This window comes from Mustelus asterias, chromosome 17 (genome assembly GCF_964213995.1).
Source record: "Mustelus asterias chromosome 17, sMusAst1.hap1.1, whole genome shotgun sequence".
In the NCBI taxonomy this organism is placed as follows: Eukaryota; Metazoa; Chordata; class Chondrichthyes; order Carcharhiniformes; family Triakidae; genus Mustelus; species Mustelus asterias.
This window is the reverse complement of record NC_135817.1, coordinates 43679522-43692966: the sequence shown is the minus strand read 5'-3', so window position 1 is coordinate 43692966 and position 13445 is coordinate 43679522. Positions and strand designations below refer to the sequence as shown.

The window sequence follows — 13445 nt, the reverse complement described above, 5'->3', positions numbered from 1 at the left end:
TCATGGCTGATCATCCAACTCAGGAACCTGTTCCTGTTTTCCCTGATATCCTTTGATCCCTTTAGCCCCAAGAGCTATATCTAACCCCTTTCTGAAAACATACAATATTTTGGCCTCAACTACCATCTGTGGTAGAGAATTCCACAGGCTCACCACTCTCTGGATGAAGAAATTTCTTCTCATCTCAATCTGAAATGGTCTATACCGTATCCTCAGACTGTCAACCCTGGTTCTGGGCTCCCCTTCCTACATCTACCCTGTCTAGACAGGTTTGAATTTTATAGGTTTTTATGAGATCCCCCCCTCATTCCTCCAAACTCCAGCAAAAATAATCCTAACTGACTCAATCTCTCCTCGTACGTCAGTCCCGCCATTCCAGTAATCAGTCTGCTAAACCTTCAGTGCACTCCCTCCATAGCAAGGACATCCTTCCTCAGATGAGAAGACCAAAACTGCACACAATAGTCCAGGTGTGGTCTCTCACCAAAGCCCTGTATAACTGCAGCAAGACATCCCTGCTCCTGTATTCAAATTATTTTGCTACAAAGGCAAACATACGCTTTGCCTTCTTCACCACCTGCTGCATCAGCAGAAACAGGCAAGACCATGAAGTGATTTGAATGCCAGGATGTGAATTTGAAAGTCAAGATGTTGCTTTATCAAGAATCAGTGAGGTCAGTGAGCACAGAGCTGATAAGGGAATTGTACGCTGCAAGTTAAGAGACAAATAACAGAGTTTTGGATAATCTCAACTTTACAGACGGTAGAATGTGGCAGATCAGCCGGGACTGTGTTGAGTTTAGAGGTAATAAAGATAAGAATGAGGGTTTCAGCAGCAGATGAGCCGAGACAGGGACAAGGTCTAGGGGCATTACTAAGGGAGAAATAGGCAGTTTTCGTGATGCCATGGATATGAAGTTGAAGCTCATCTCAGGATCAAATGTGACAAAGCTGGCTTAATCTTAGACTATTGCCAAGGAGGGGGTTGGAGTCAGTAGCTGGAGATCCAAGTTTGGATAGGAGACTGAAAACAATGGCTTCAATCTTCCTAATATTTAATTGCACGAAATTTCTGCTTATCCAGCACTGGATGTTGGGTATACAGTCTGATAATTAAGAAATGGTGGAGGAGTCGAGCGAGGTGGTGGTGAGATAGAGCTGGGTGTCGGGAGCATAAACATGAATACTAACCTTGCCTTTGGATGATGTCACTGAGAATCAGCATGTAGATGAGAAATAGGTGGGGGATCAAGGATAGATCCTTGGGTACACCAGAGGTAACAGTGCAGGAACAGGAAGAGAAGCCATTGCAAGTGATTCAATAGCTGTGCTTTGGTAGATAAGGATGGAGCCATGTGAGGGCAATCCCATCCATCTAAACAACAGTGAAGAATCATTGGAGGAGAATGGGGTGCTCAGTTGTGCCAAAGACTGCAGAGAGATCGAGAAGGACACGGAAGAAAAGTTTACCTTTGTGACAGTCACATAGGATGTTATTTGTGACTTTGGTAAGCACAGTTTCAGTCGTGCAACAGGGGGTTACTTTTCAATGGCAGTTACATCATTACATCATGCTTTATTGGAGGTGAGGCTGAGATGGGAAAAGATTTTTAAAAAAGAGAAAACTATTCAGTCCCTTGAGTCTGTTCAGATATTCAAACAGATCATGAGAAAAACATATCAATCTCATTTTTGAATACTTCAATTAATCCAGCATCCACAGTCTTTTGGAGGAAGAAAATTCTAGATTTCTACATCCCTTTGTGTGTTCCTAAATTAATTTGTAGACAGGTGATGCTTATATCAGAAAACTTTGATGAAGATATCAATTCATGTTTTTTCCATCTGAATTTCCTGTTTTGCAGCAGAGGAAGTCCAGAGTCAATTTACCAAACCAAATCAATATAATCCTGAAAAACACATCTGACACGGATAATCAGGACAACAAACAGCAGCTGAACGGGCCAATGGCAACCAACAGCGATTGTGAAGACATGTGCGATAACTATATGAACGTCTCATTACAGCGCTTGTCTTGCGATTAGCTATGAACTAAAAACATCATGGTTTTTGAAAAGGCTGCGTCATTTCACACAGCTTTACATTGGTGAAGACTGGTAGCAGTGATGAATAATACTCAAATAAAGAAAAAACATGAAAGCTCAACACTTGTTGCAAATTATACTTCGATTTTCAAAGATGTCATTGTGTAAAAATGAGCCAGCTGACACTGTATTGCACTTCAACTTTCAAAATATTTTGTGGTTCAACAACATTGCTTATGATATTTTTATATGTAAAAAACATTGCAGCTGAGTTAAGAAGTTGTTGTGAAGATGATCCACCACCTCTTGATATATTTCAGGGTAATTTCCAGGTTGTGTACATCATAGAATGATGCAAATGTTTCAATAGTGTGGAAATTAGCTGCAATAAATTAACCAGTTCAGATTAATGAAGAATACACAAAAGAATTTATGATTAAACATTTATTGTCTTGCTTCAGAAAGTAAACAAATGTGGAAGAAATTAAGACTTGGAATTATTATACTTTAATGTGTTCTACAGATCTTTATTAAGAGGTGCTGTTTTCAGTTCCATAGTTTTGGGCTTTTCATTCTGTCTTGAAGATAGTATGGCTGGATTTCCTGCCCTTCCCTGGTCTAGAACTGGACTTGTTCAGCCTAAATGTATCATGAGTGTTTTTTTCCCCCTGGCTCTCAATCAACCTCACCCCACCAAGATCTTGCACTGCCAAGGAGAGAGCACATGAAACATGGCTGCAACTCTGGTGTAATAGACAATCGTGCAGCATACTTGCTGAAGGTACAACTTAAAGCACAGGTCTGTGCTCAGGCACCTCAATCAAATATGGGGCCTGTGATCAAACACAAACCATGGTGCAGAAAAACTGCATGGAAACAATTTAATTATAGGATACTTATGATTTGCTTTATTATTAATGCAGGTGTAAACACTTCACATACTTAGTTCTTCATGAAGTTTACTACATCTTGTGGGTGGCACAGTGGCAAGCACGGATGCTTCACTGGGGATCCAGGTTCAATTCTAGCCTTGGGTGACCCTGTGTCTGCGTGGGTTTCCTCTGACACTCCAAAGATGTGCGGGTTAGGTTGATTGGATGTGGTAAATTGACCCTTAGTGTCAGGGGGATTAGCAATGTAAATTAATGGGGTTACCAGGGAGGGATTCTTGTTGGTGCCGGCTTAATGGGCTAAATGGTCTCCTTCCACACTGTAAGGATTTTATGATTCTATGATCTTTCTATCTGAACGTATACAGTGGGGTGGTTGGGTAGAGGGCTCAAAGGCACCAAGAATTCATAATCTGGCTCGGATTTGATTATTATGTCTAATTTCTTAGTCAGTGGCAAAATGTCCAAAGGAGAGACATTAACAGTTCTTGCCAAACAGCTGCACATCTAGTTTCCTATGAGACAAACTATGACATCTCTGCTTTCTACACGTCAGGTCTGCATTCTTACTGTATAGAAAAGATAGAATAATTTTGGAAAAGTTTTTCAGTAGCTACAACAAGATGCATTATGAGGACTTCTCAAGATCCAAAGACTACCATGATGTAGGAATTTATTAAGATTTCCCTGTAAGCTTTCACTGAATTGCCTTGGCTCTTAATTGCCAAATGTTTGTGTGAGGCTGTTGAAGACTGACGAGGAATCTCAGTCTACACCTTTTAGCACAGTTAGACTTCCCATAAATGTTTGAATTGTTGTTGAAATTTGGTGTGTATTTTTTAATTAGTAGTGTTTTCAAATGATCAAAGTATTTTAGATGGCATGCTTCAATTAAAAATATGAAATGATTGCTGTACAGTACTTAAAGCTGGCTTCTCATAAATAGGCAAGATTAGCATTGTATTCAGCTAATATTTTGTGTCCATTAAAACACTCTAATACAATTTCAGATTTAAAAAAGGCTGTTCGTCTACTTGATTTTATGCAGATGAATTAACAGTTTTAAACTGCCTTAATTCACACATTCTGTTCCTGAGACCATCACTTCAAAAGGCAGACACAATACAAAGTGAAACTAATGCACAGGCCTCTCGAGAAAACAAGTCATCTAAACGAAAGGGAAAGCGTTCCATAATTGCATACAAAACATATTTGTGGATAGAATGACAGCTTTACAGAGATTCAACTTAAATAAATATTACAAAATCCATAATTTATAGTGACATACAATAAGATAGCAATAATTACATAATCTGTGCCACAACTAGAATGTGATATCCCGTAAAATTTGACAGCTTGTACTGTCCACTCTCCTGAACCAAGATAGAAATTAGCTGCTACCAGCTCTGGGGCTCTGTAAATAATCCCCAGATTGGAACTGGAGTTATATCTTAAGTGAGGATGGCACTTTCCTGCTCTTTGAGACCGAGACTATGCTGTTTGCTGATCTAGTTCTCAGTTTGATTTAATCTGCATCTGAGTTTACGAGAGGAGTTTCCTAGAGGATGTTACATCTCAGTTCAATTAATTAATACTGTGGCTCCCTTCACTAGAATCTGAATCCCTTACATTTTCCGAGATATTTCCTTAATCTGCTGGCCTTCATCATGCCACATTCAAAAACCAACTGTGGAGATTTCTAGCCATCTGTTAAATGCAGGCTACGTACTAACTCGGCGTTGGCTGACAAATGAGACCTTGGATCCTGCTAACTTGTAAATCATCATTGTATCATCTGATCTCGCGCTGTCTGCTTTCTACAGGCAATAAAAGGTAACAAAAACAAATAAAAATGCCTCGAGGAGGACATCCAACTCCCTTCCACGTGGGACAAAGTCAGAACCATGAAGATTCAATATTATGTAACCTAGGAAGGTTGATCTAATTCGTTGTGGTTAAAACCATAGTTAGTTTTTGTTTATGTATGTCAAGACGGTCAGAATTTCCCCGGCATATGGGAGCACTGCAGCAACAGAAGGGCAGGAAATGTTGAGTGCAGAATCTCTTAAAAGAGCTGTTGACGATTAGCTTTCCGCCTGCACAAAGGTGAGGTCTAGAACAAGTAATAAAACTGACAATGAAAATTCTGCATCTGTTGTAAGAAGAGAGGTAGATTTGAGAGGTTACTATTTTGAGGCTGATGCCTCCCATTCAACTGCATCTGAAGAAATCATGCAAAGAGATGACCAGTTCTGTTATTGCTGTCTCCTATCTACATAGGTCAGGAAAGTAAATGAGAAAGATATTCTTTGATCTGAAGATAACCATCAAAGTTGGCTGAATAATGGAAAGTCTGTACACATCATTGTTTCCACCAGTTATAACATGGTAACTGCCAATGGAAAAAGTTTCCTTTACTTCAGTGGACTGATGGATGTTTTGTTACTGGTACCTATGGCTCCTCAAACTGTTCTGTAGCCATTGTCATGATTATTTTTTTACTAATTTGTGGGACATGGGCATCACTGGCTGGTCAGCATTTATTGCCCATCCCTAGTTTCCCTTGTTCAGAATCAACCAGATTGCTGTGGCTCTGGAGTCATATGTAGGCCAGACCAGGCAAAAGCAGCAGATTTCCTTCACTAAAGGACATTAGTGAACCAGATGGGATTTTCTGACAATTGACAATGGTTTCATGGTCATCAGTAGATTCTTAATTCCAGATTATTTTTTTGTTGAATTCGAATTCAACCACCTGCCATGGCAGGATTCGAACCCGGAACATTAGCTGAGTTTCTGGATTAATATCGCGAGGCCATTGCCTCCCCATGTGTGCATGTCTGATATTAATCGTCAATTTCATTGGCTAGTCAAATACTTAGTGAATTATTTTAAAAGGACTTTTAAACAAACAAAACACTGACTTAAGATAGCTGCCACAGGTCACCTGATCTGTCTGATATGACAAATGGGACTTTTTCTGGAAGGTTCCAAATTAATTAAAATTAATACATGCCAAGACAACTTCCCACAGAATTTCTCATCTGCTGATGTTAAAAACTACTTCAAAAGATGAACCGAAACCACAGAATTCTTACCATTTGCATTTCTATAAAGCTACATTTCAAGTACAGACAGAGAGTGGAATTTTCCCATCCTGCCCCACCCGCTACAATTCTCTTGCAAAGGGTCCGTTGACCTTGGGTGGAACTTTCCGGTCTTGGGGCGAGCGTGGCCAGAAAATCCCACCCAGAAAGTCTACCAGGACAATAGTTATTTAGAGGGCATTCTTCCTATCTCATCAAGATGGGGTATGAATCATTCAGCAGCTAATGGCCGGTACATTAAAGAAACTAATCACCTAGGACATAGCAATATCTAAGGTCTGTCCGGACATGAGCTGATAAATTATCTTCTGACATCGCAATGGGGAGAGAGGCCATGTGACCAGAATAACCATTTTGAAATGTATTTTGTTAAAACACCCAAGCTGTTTAAAAAAAATTCTGGAAGAAAACTGCCAATGGCATAGTAACACCATCTCTCATATTAAAGACACTTTCTCTAATACATCTTGGAAGCGACTACAGAGATAGTCAAAAGGAACACGTGATACGATTGCATTGACGATTAGAAAAGATATGTCATGATTTAAAAGAGATTGTCTCCAGAAATTGCAGTATATGTCTGTCTCAATTCCACTAGAATTCCAAGACCACTATAAAAAGATTCTACCTCAGCGATGGACTCATAAACAGTGAACTCTCCATTTTTAACCTTTTATCATCGAATCTTAAATTTGACAAAGTATACCTACCGTATGACTTATTTGCTGCAATTTTGGCCCTTTTTAAAGGGCACTCTGCTCTCTGTGGAGCTGGTCTAGTCCTGCCCAGCTAGGGTGATGGCGTGGGCCAGGCTGGGAGATTTCTTCATTATAGAGTGCTGCAAAATGTGACGAGAAAAACCAGCTGTGCAGCCAGCACGCTGCCAAAAATGGAAAATTCTGCCCCCTTATTTTATATGCTATGTGTGTTGTGAATGATGTGGAGTTGCCGGCGTTGGACTGGAGTAAGCACAGTAAGAAGTCTCACAACACCAGGTTAAAGTCCCACAGGTTTATGTGGTCTCACAACACCAGGTTAAAGTCCCACAGGTTTATGTGGTAGCACAAACCACAAGCTTTCAGAGCGCTGCTCCTTCATCAGGTGAGTCACTCACTTCATCAAGTGAGTCACTCACTTCATCAAGTGAGTCACTCACCTGATGAAGGAGCAGCGCTCTGAAAGCTTGTGGTTTGTGCTACCACATAAACCTGTTGGACTTTAACCTGGTGTTGTGAGACTTCTTACTGTGTTGTGAATGTCAGGATGTGGGACTACATGTTTAAATACCTTTGTATCTTTACCAGGGTGGATTTGTGCTCAATAAAAAACTAGAGTTTGATGGGTTGAAGGTCTTATTGTTCATCATCATTGGCTAGATATATTCCAGAAAGGCCTATACTTTGAGGAAACAGATAACCTCATAAAAATGGTTGTGTTCTCTCATGATGTGAATACTTTTTCATGCAAAAAGTGACAAGAATTTTACTCCAAGCAGAAAAAGTCTTATCTGGTTTGAGAAATTGCGGGCCTGAGGTCTGACTAATATCACACGCCACCAGTGGTGGATTGGAAGTTTGAAGGGGTTGGAGGTACAGTGCCATAGTGATTTTCAAATCGATGGTCAGAGCTTTTCTAGTTGCACATTTTTTTAATGGAGATCCAGCTTCATTAAGCAGCAGAGCTCACACTGGGCTGTGTGATTAGGGTTGAATTAACAGCCAGTGAGAGAAACAATACTGTGGTTGAAGATGTGAAGAAAGATATGCGGCATTGCAAAAATAGTATGTAGGAGATAAAACATCAACATTGAAACCATTGTACAGCAAGTCCAAATAGATCTGGACTATTTCAAGCTGCAAAAAGCAAAACAACACCAAGAAACTAAAGACCAGGTAGTTCTAGAAACCAGGGAATGGGAAAAGAGGTCCCAAGAAGTTGAAGTCAAAGGGACAAAAAGAACTGGAATTTGAACAAGGTACTGTTCACTGAAGTTAAAGGAAGTGAGTGGAGCAGAGCCTCCAGTTAAAGACAGAGTTGAAAGGTGCAGACTTGGTGACGTTGACTAGCGAAAAGCCAGGTATATGAAGTATTCCGAAGGTTGGTGACCTTATTACAGCCTGTGAAGTAGTGGTGCTCTGATGGCATGGCTGGGTACCCGAGAACCTGAGAGATTGTTTGGAAGCTTGAATGCACACAGCAATTCAAAGCAGAGGAATATCGAAGGAAGGGATCAAAATCCTGGAAGTGGATCTGTGGTGAAGTATCTGAGAGAAAGGAATATCTAGGATAAGATTTGAAGATATATGTTGTCAAGTGTGGAGTTTGGAAAACTCGTGTGGAAATTAGGGCTGCAATTCTCCCAAAAGTGCTGAATTGGCGGGAAAACTGTTCTAGATCCCGACTGTTTTCTCAGTTCAGCTTGTCACCCGAATCTCTACGCTCTGTGCACTGCAGAGGTCCCAGTTGTGAATATCATTAAAAACCCAGGGGGGCGGGGTCTATTCGCACCAGAGTCTGACAGTTCTGGAACTCTACGTATGCGCAGTGGTCCCGATCTGTCAGACTCCCCCATTGCTGGCCAGCTCGATTGCTGGCCAGCCCAGGACTCCCATAGTGCTGCCCCCCCCCCCCAGTCCCTCCACGGCCCAATTGCGGCCCCCACAATTCCCAAGCCAGTCCTGACCACCCCTGTCCCAGAGCACCCCGATGTACAGCCCACCTCCCCCAGCAGTGGTGATCCGCCCCCCCCTCCTCAATCCGGCAGACCCCTGCCCCCCACTGACCCCCCCAGGGGGTCAGGTCCTCCCCCAGCAAGCCAGCCCCCCAGCCCACCTCAAATGCTGCCCTCCCTTGATCCCAAACTGATCCTGTCTGCAGAGTAGCAGCAGGAACCCCCATCCCCACCGATCGCCCCAGGCCCTGCCCACAATAGGTCCCACCCCCTTGGCACTGCCCGATGCCTGGTGGGCAGTGCCAAGGTGCCCCCTGGGCATGGGCACTTTGCCTCTTGGGCAGTGTCAGGGGGCACAGGCTGGCACTGCCAGGATGTCCATGCCCAGGACGCACCATCCCCTCACCACCCAACCCCTGGGGGGCCCCAATTGCTCCCCCCTTCATTCCGGCAGGGTCTCCCGCTTGTTCCCGGAACATGGGGAGCTAGTCTGAATCCTGCTGGAATGAAGTACTCCTGGCGGGGTGGGAAATTCAATCGGGACTTGAAAGATCCCGATAATCACATTGTAAACATATTTAAAATACATTTTTAAAAGATTCAAATTACTTACCTGCCTACCCACTGGCTTCCAGCGTGGTCTGACCGGCGACTGTTCTCTGGCTCTGGGAGATGCACACGCGTGCCCGGCACATGCGCAAATCCCAGAACAAGGCCGGCGACACGCATCTCCCACAATGATCCGCCAGAAAAGTTGCAGGTCGTGATGGGAGAATCGCGGCCTAGAGTTCCAATGAGGTCATTTGGCTCAGTGTAATAATCATCTAGAGTGAGTGGGGGAGTTTGATGAGAAATCTACAGGCATTGTATTGAGTGGCATCTGCCACTTTCTTTCAGACTGGGGTGTGTGTGGCCACAGTTGGCCTATTGGTTTATTGGGACTGTGCACTTACTGAGAATGTTATAGCACAATATATGTTTTGTAACCTGTGTCATCCTTAAAATCTGTGTACATTTGTGAAGATATAGGTGGGGTGAAGGAGTATTGTGTTATCGTCAATTGCTTCATGTTTAATAAATGTTTTAATCTTCTGTAAAAAGCTAACTGGTAGTTCTGTGACTCTGTTCATCCATTTGTGCTTCTGGAAAAAAAAGTAGTTGGGATTGTGTAACAGTACCATGTGGGGAGGAGGTGGCGTAGTGATATTGTCACTGAACTAGTAATCCAGAGACCTGGATTCAAATCTCACCTTGGCAGAAGGTGAAATTTGAATTCAATAAAAATCTGGAATTAAAAGTCTAATGATAACCATGAAACCATTGTCAATTATCTTAAAAACCCATCTGGTTCACGAATCTCGAGTGAAGGAAATCTGCCATCTTTACCTGGTCTGGACTACATGCGATTCCAGATCCACAATATTGTATTTGACTCTTAAATGCCCTTTGAAATGGCCCAGCAAGCCCCTCAGTTCAAGGGCAATTAGGGATGGGCAATAAATGCTTGTCTAGACAGCAGTGCCCAAATCCAATGAATAAATAATGCTGATGACATGCGGCTGTTGTGAAGATCGTGAAGTAATAATACTCTGCTGGTGAGTCAACTAATATAAGTACCTATAGTTCAGATTTGGGTCTCTTTTATGTCACTTTTTTGGAAACCTTTGTTCTTAAAATTGGTTTCATTAATGGAGACAAACTGTGGAGCAGCTAATTGTGTGGGAAAACGCAAGTGAGGCAGCATCTCTGTTGAAGAAGAAGCTGTGTGTTTGAACTGGTTGCATGAATCATGATGGTCTACATTCCACACACATTTGTGACAGCAAGTGTATTAGATAACTGCCCACAAACAGTCAATGTGAGGATTGTACAGGACATTTCATCACTACATATAATGTACTATGTTACAGCCTGCCATTTTTAAAATTTGACCGAGTCTCTTCTTTGAAATAACAAATAGATCAGTCAGCAATTCTGCTGGTTGCAAGTTTTCTAACACATGTGGCAAATACACAACTTTGTTTCTTTTTGAATCAAAGTTATTTTCATCAAGTAAATCCCCAAAATTAATAATTCAGTAAAATGGACTGCATTTCCAATCATAGTCATTGACACATATCTGACAAACTTGGTGAAATATTGAATACTCACAAAAATGAAGTTCAACTAAGGCAAAATGTATTTTCTTTGATTCTGTACTTTAAATAACCAAGTATAAATTCTTAATTGTTTTATCCCATAAAAAATGTAATAGTCAGAGTGAATTACCATGTTTTATGATGTACCATCCATAGGTTCCAATCTTCATTAAGTGCATGCTTCTGGAAACCGTCAGGCATGGCTGCTCACACTTAGCCAAGCTATTCATGGTAACTAGAATTTTAATGAAACACTACACATAACAGCATAACTTGGCAGTAGGAATTTGTTGTATAACATGAATATATTAAAGCGTTTCTGGTTGTATCTTGAAAATTGTTAATTTTGGTATAGATGTAAACAGGTATATAAAGCAGGGAATCATATTTCAGACTTATCCTTACCTTTTTGGCAAAATTAGTGAATGGAGAAAATAGATGTCCCCTAATAGATGAGAAATGAGCCTGAGTTGTGATTAAGTCATTACACATAAAAGCATAACCGAGGACAAATCAGACCCATTCCATTTCCTCAACCACAATACAGTCTCATTGTATCTAGGAAAGGATCTCAAATGCAACCAGGAAAAACATCTAAAACTGACAATCTCAGAAGACAGAGCAACTAAAGAGGCCTGCAGACAAGGTTACCATCAGAATATCTGGGTACACCAGCAAATTACCTTTACCCTTTCGTGACTCGTGGATTCAATGTTATGGACTTATTTAGTGGTAACTAAACATGAACATCTGTTGTATATAGTTATAAAGTAACTTCAAAAAGAAAAGGGGTGCTGCACTATGCCTTCAAGGGATATCAACATCACATCACGAGAAGGAAATATGACATGTGATCCAGTCTTCATTTCATTTTTGCTTTGAGCAGGACTAAGACACACAGCTCTGATGTCTTCAAGCTTTATACCTATGCATAACTGATCTTATGTGCCTATTCCTAATAAATGAATACCGATTGGGCGAGATTCTCTGGCCTACCAGCCACATGTTTCCCACTGGCAGGAGGTGGCGTATTGTTTGCTAGTGGCAGGATTCTCTGGTCCCGCCGCTGTCAATGGAATTCCCACTGATGGCACCCGCCAGTGGGAAACCCGCAGGCAGGGGTGCACTGCTGACAGGGCCCAAGAATCCTGATGTGAATGGCTGGAGAATTCCAGCCAATATGTTTACACAGCTGTGTCCTGGACCCAGTTATCTTCAATTACGTCCACAATGGCCTTCCCTCCACTTAAGGTCAGAAGTGGGGATGTTCACTGATGTTTGGACATTGTTCAGTATCATTTGCGATTCCTCAGATTCTGAAGCAGTCCATGTCCATATACAGCCAAGCCTGGAAAACATTTAGGCTTGTGCTGATAAGTGGCAAGGAACATTCATGCCACACAAGTGCCAGACAATGTTCACCATTAACAAGAGGGAACTTAACTATCGTCCCTTGGTATTGAATAGCATCACCATCGCTGAATTCCACACTGTTTACCGATGATTGCACAACATTTAGCAACATTCCTGCCAACTCAGATACTGAAGCAATCTGTGTCCATATGCAGCAAAACCTGGACAATATCCAGGCTTGGGTTGGTAAGTAGCAAGTAACAGGCTCATCAAACCATTGCCAAGCAATAATCATCCTCAACAACAGAGAATCTAATCATTTCCCCTTTACATTCAATTACATTATCATTGCTGATCCTTCACTAGCAACATCCTGCGGGGTTACCATTGACCAGAAACTGAACTGGGCCAGCCATATAAATACTGGTGCTACAAGAGAAAGCCAGAGGTTGGGAATGATGTGGAGAGTAACTCACTTCCTGACTCTCCAATGCGTGTCCACTACCTATAAGATGCAAGTCAGGAGTGTGATGGAATACTCTCCACTTGCCTAGATGAGGGCAGCTTTAACAACACTCAGGAAGATCGATACTATCCAAGGCAAAGCAACCCACTTGCCTGGCATCCCATCCACCACCTTAAATGCTCACTCCCTCCACCACCAAAGCATCGTGGCAGCAGCATATATACAGTCTACAAGATACACTGCAGCATCATGAAGGTTTCTTCGACAGCACCTTCCAAACCCGTGAATTCTACCACCTTGTAGAACAAGGGCAGCAATTGCAAGGGGGGGGGGGGGGGGGGCAGGGTGAGGATGTAAATTGGAATTACTAATCTCCCTGCCCATCTTTACCCCACCAATCTTCCAACTCCCCTCAATGAGAAATTTTGGTGTTTAGATGGACTTTGGTGTCCTTGAACACCAATCACAGAAGTTTATGCAAGTACAGCAAACAGGTTAGAAGACAAATGCTATGTTAGCTTTTGCTACAAAAAGATTAAAAGATAAGCGTGAAGACGTTTTATCATTGTAGAGACCTTGGTGTGGCGACACCTGGCGTGCTGTACATTATCTTGGTTTCCCTATCTAAAGTTAATTATACTTGATATAGAGAGAGCGAAACAAAATTTACTAAACAGAGTACTGGATTGTGGTTATTGTTTTGTCTTGTGTTTTGGGGTCTAGATGGTGTTCTATTGACTATTTCCCTAAGAAAGCTACGCAAGACTGCAGTTCA

The 13445-nt window shown here is 41.9% G+C and overlaps 1 protein-coding gene across 1 annotated transcript in view; it reads left to right on the top strand.

Annotated features, from left to right (window-relative positions):
• Positions 1-3949, top strand: part of LOC144506155 (T-cell immunoreceptor with Ig and ITIM domains-like) — a 38427-nt gene extending 34478 nt beyond the window's left edge. Inside the window, exon 4 of the mRNA XM_078231995.1 lies at positions 1866-3949. Within this exon, the coding sequence (XP_078088121.1) occupies positions 1866-2045 (180 nt within the window). The 3' untranslated portion in view covers positions 2046-3949. The remainder of the gene's footprint in view (positions 1-1865) is intronic.
• Positions 3950-13445: the final 9496 nt, after the last annotated feature.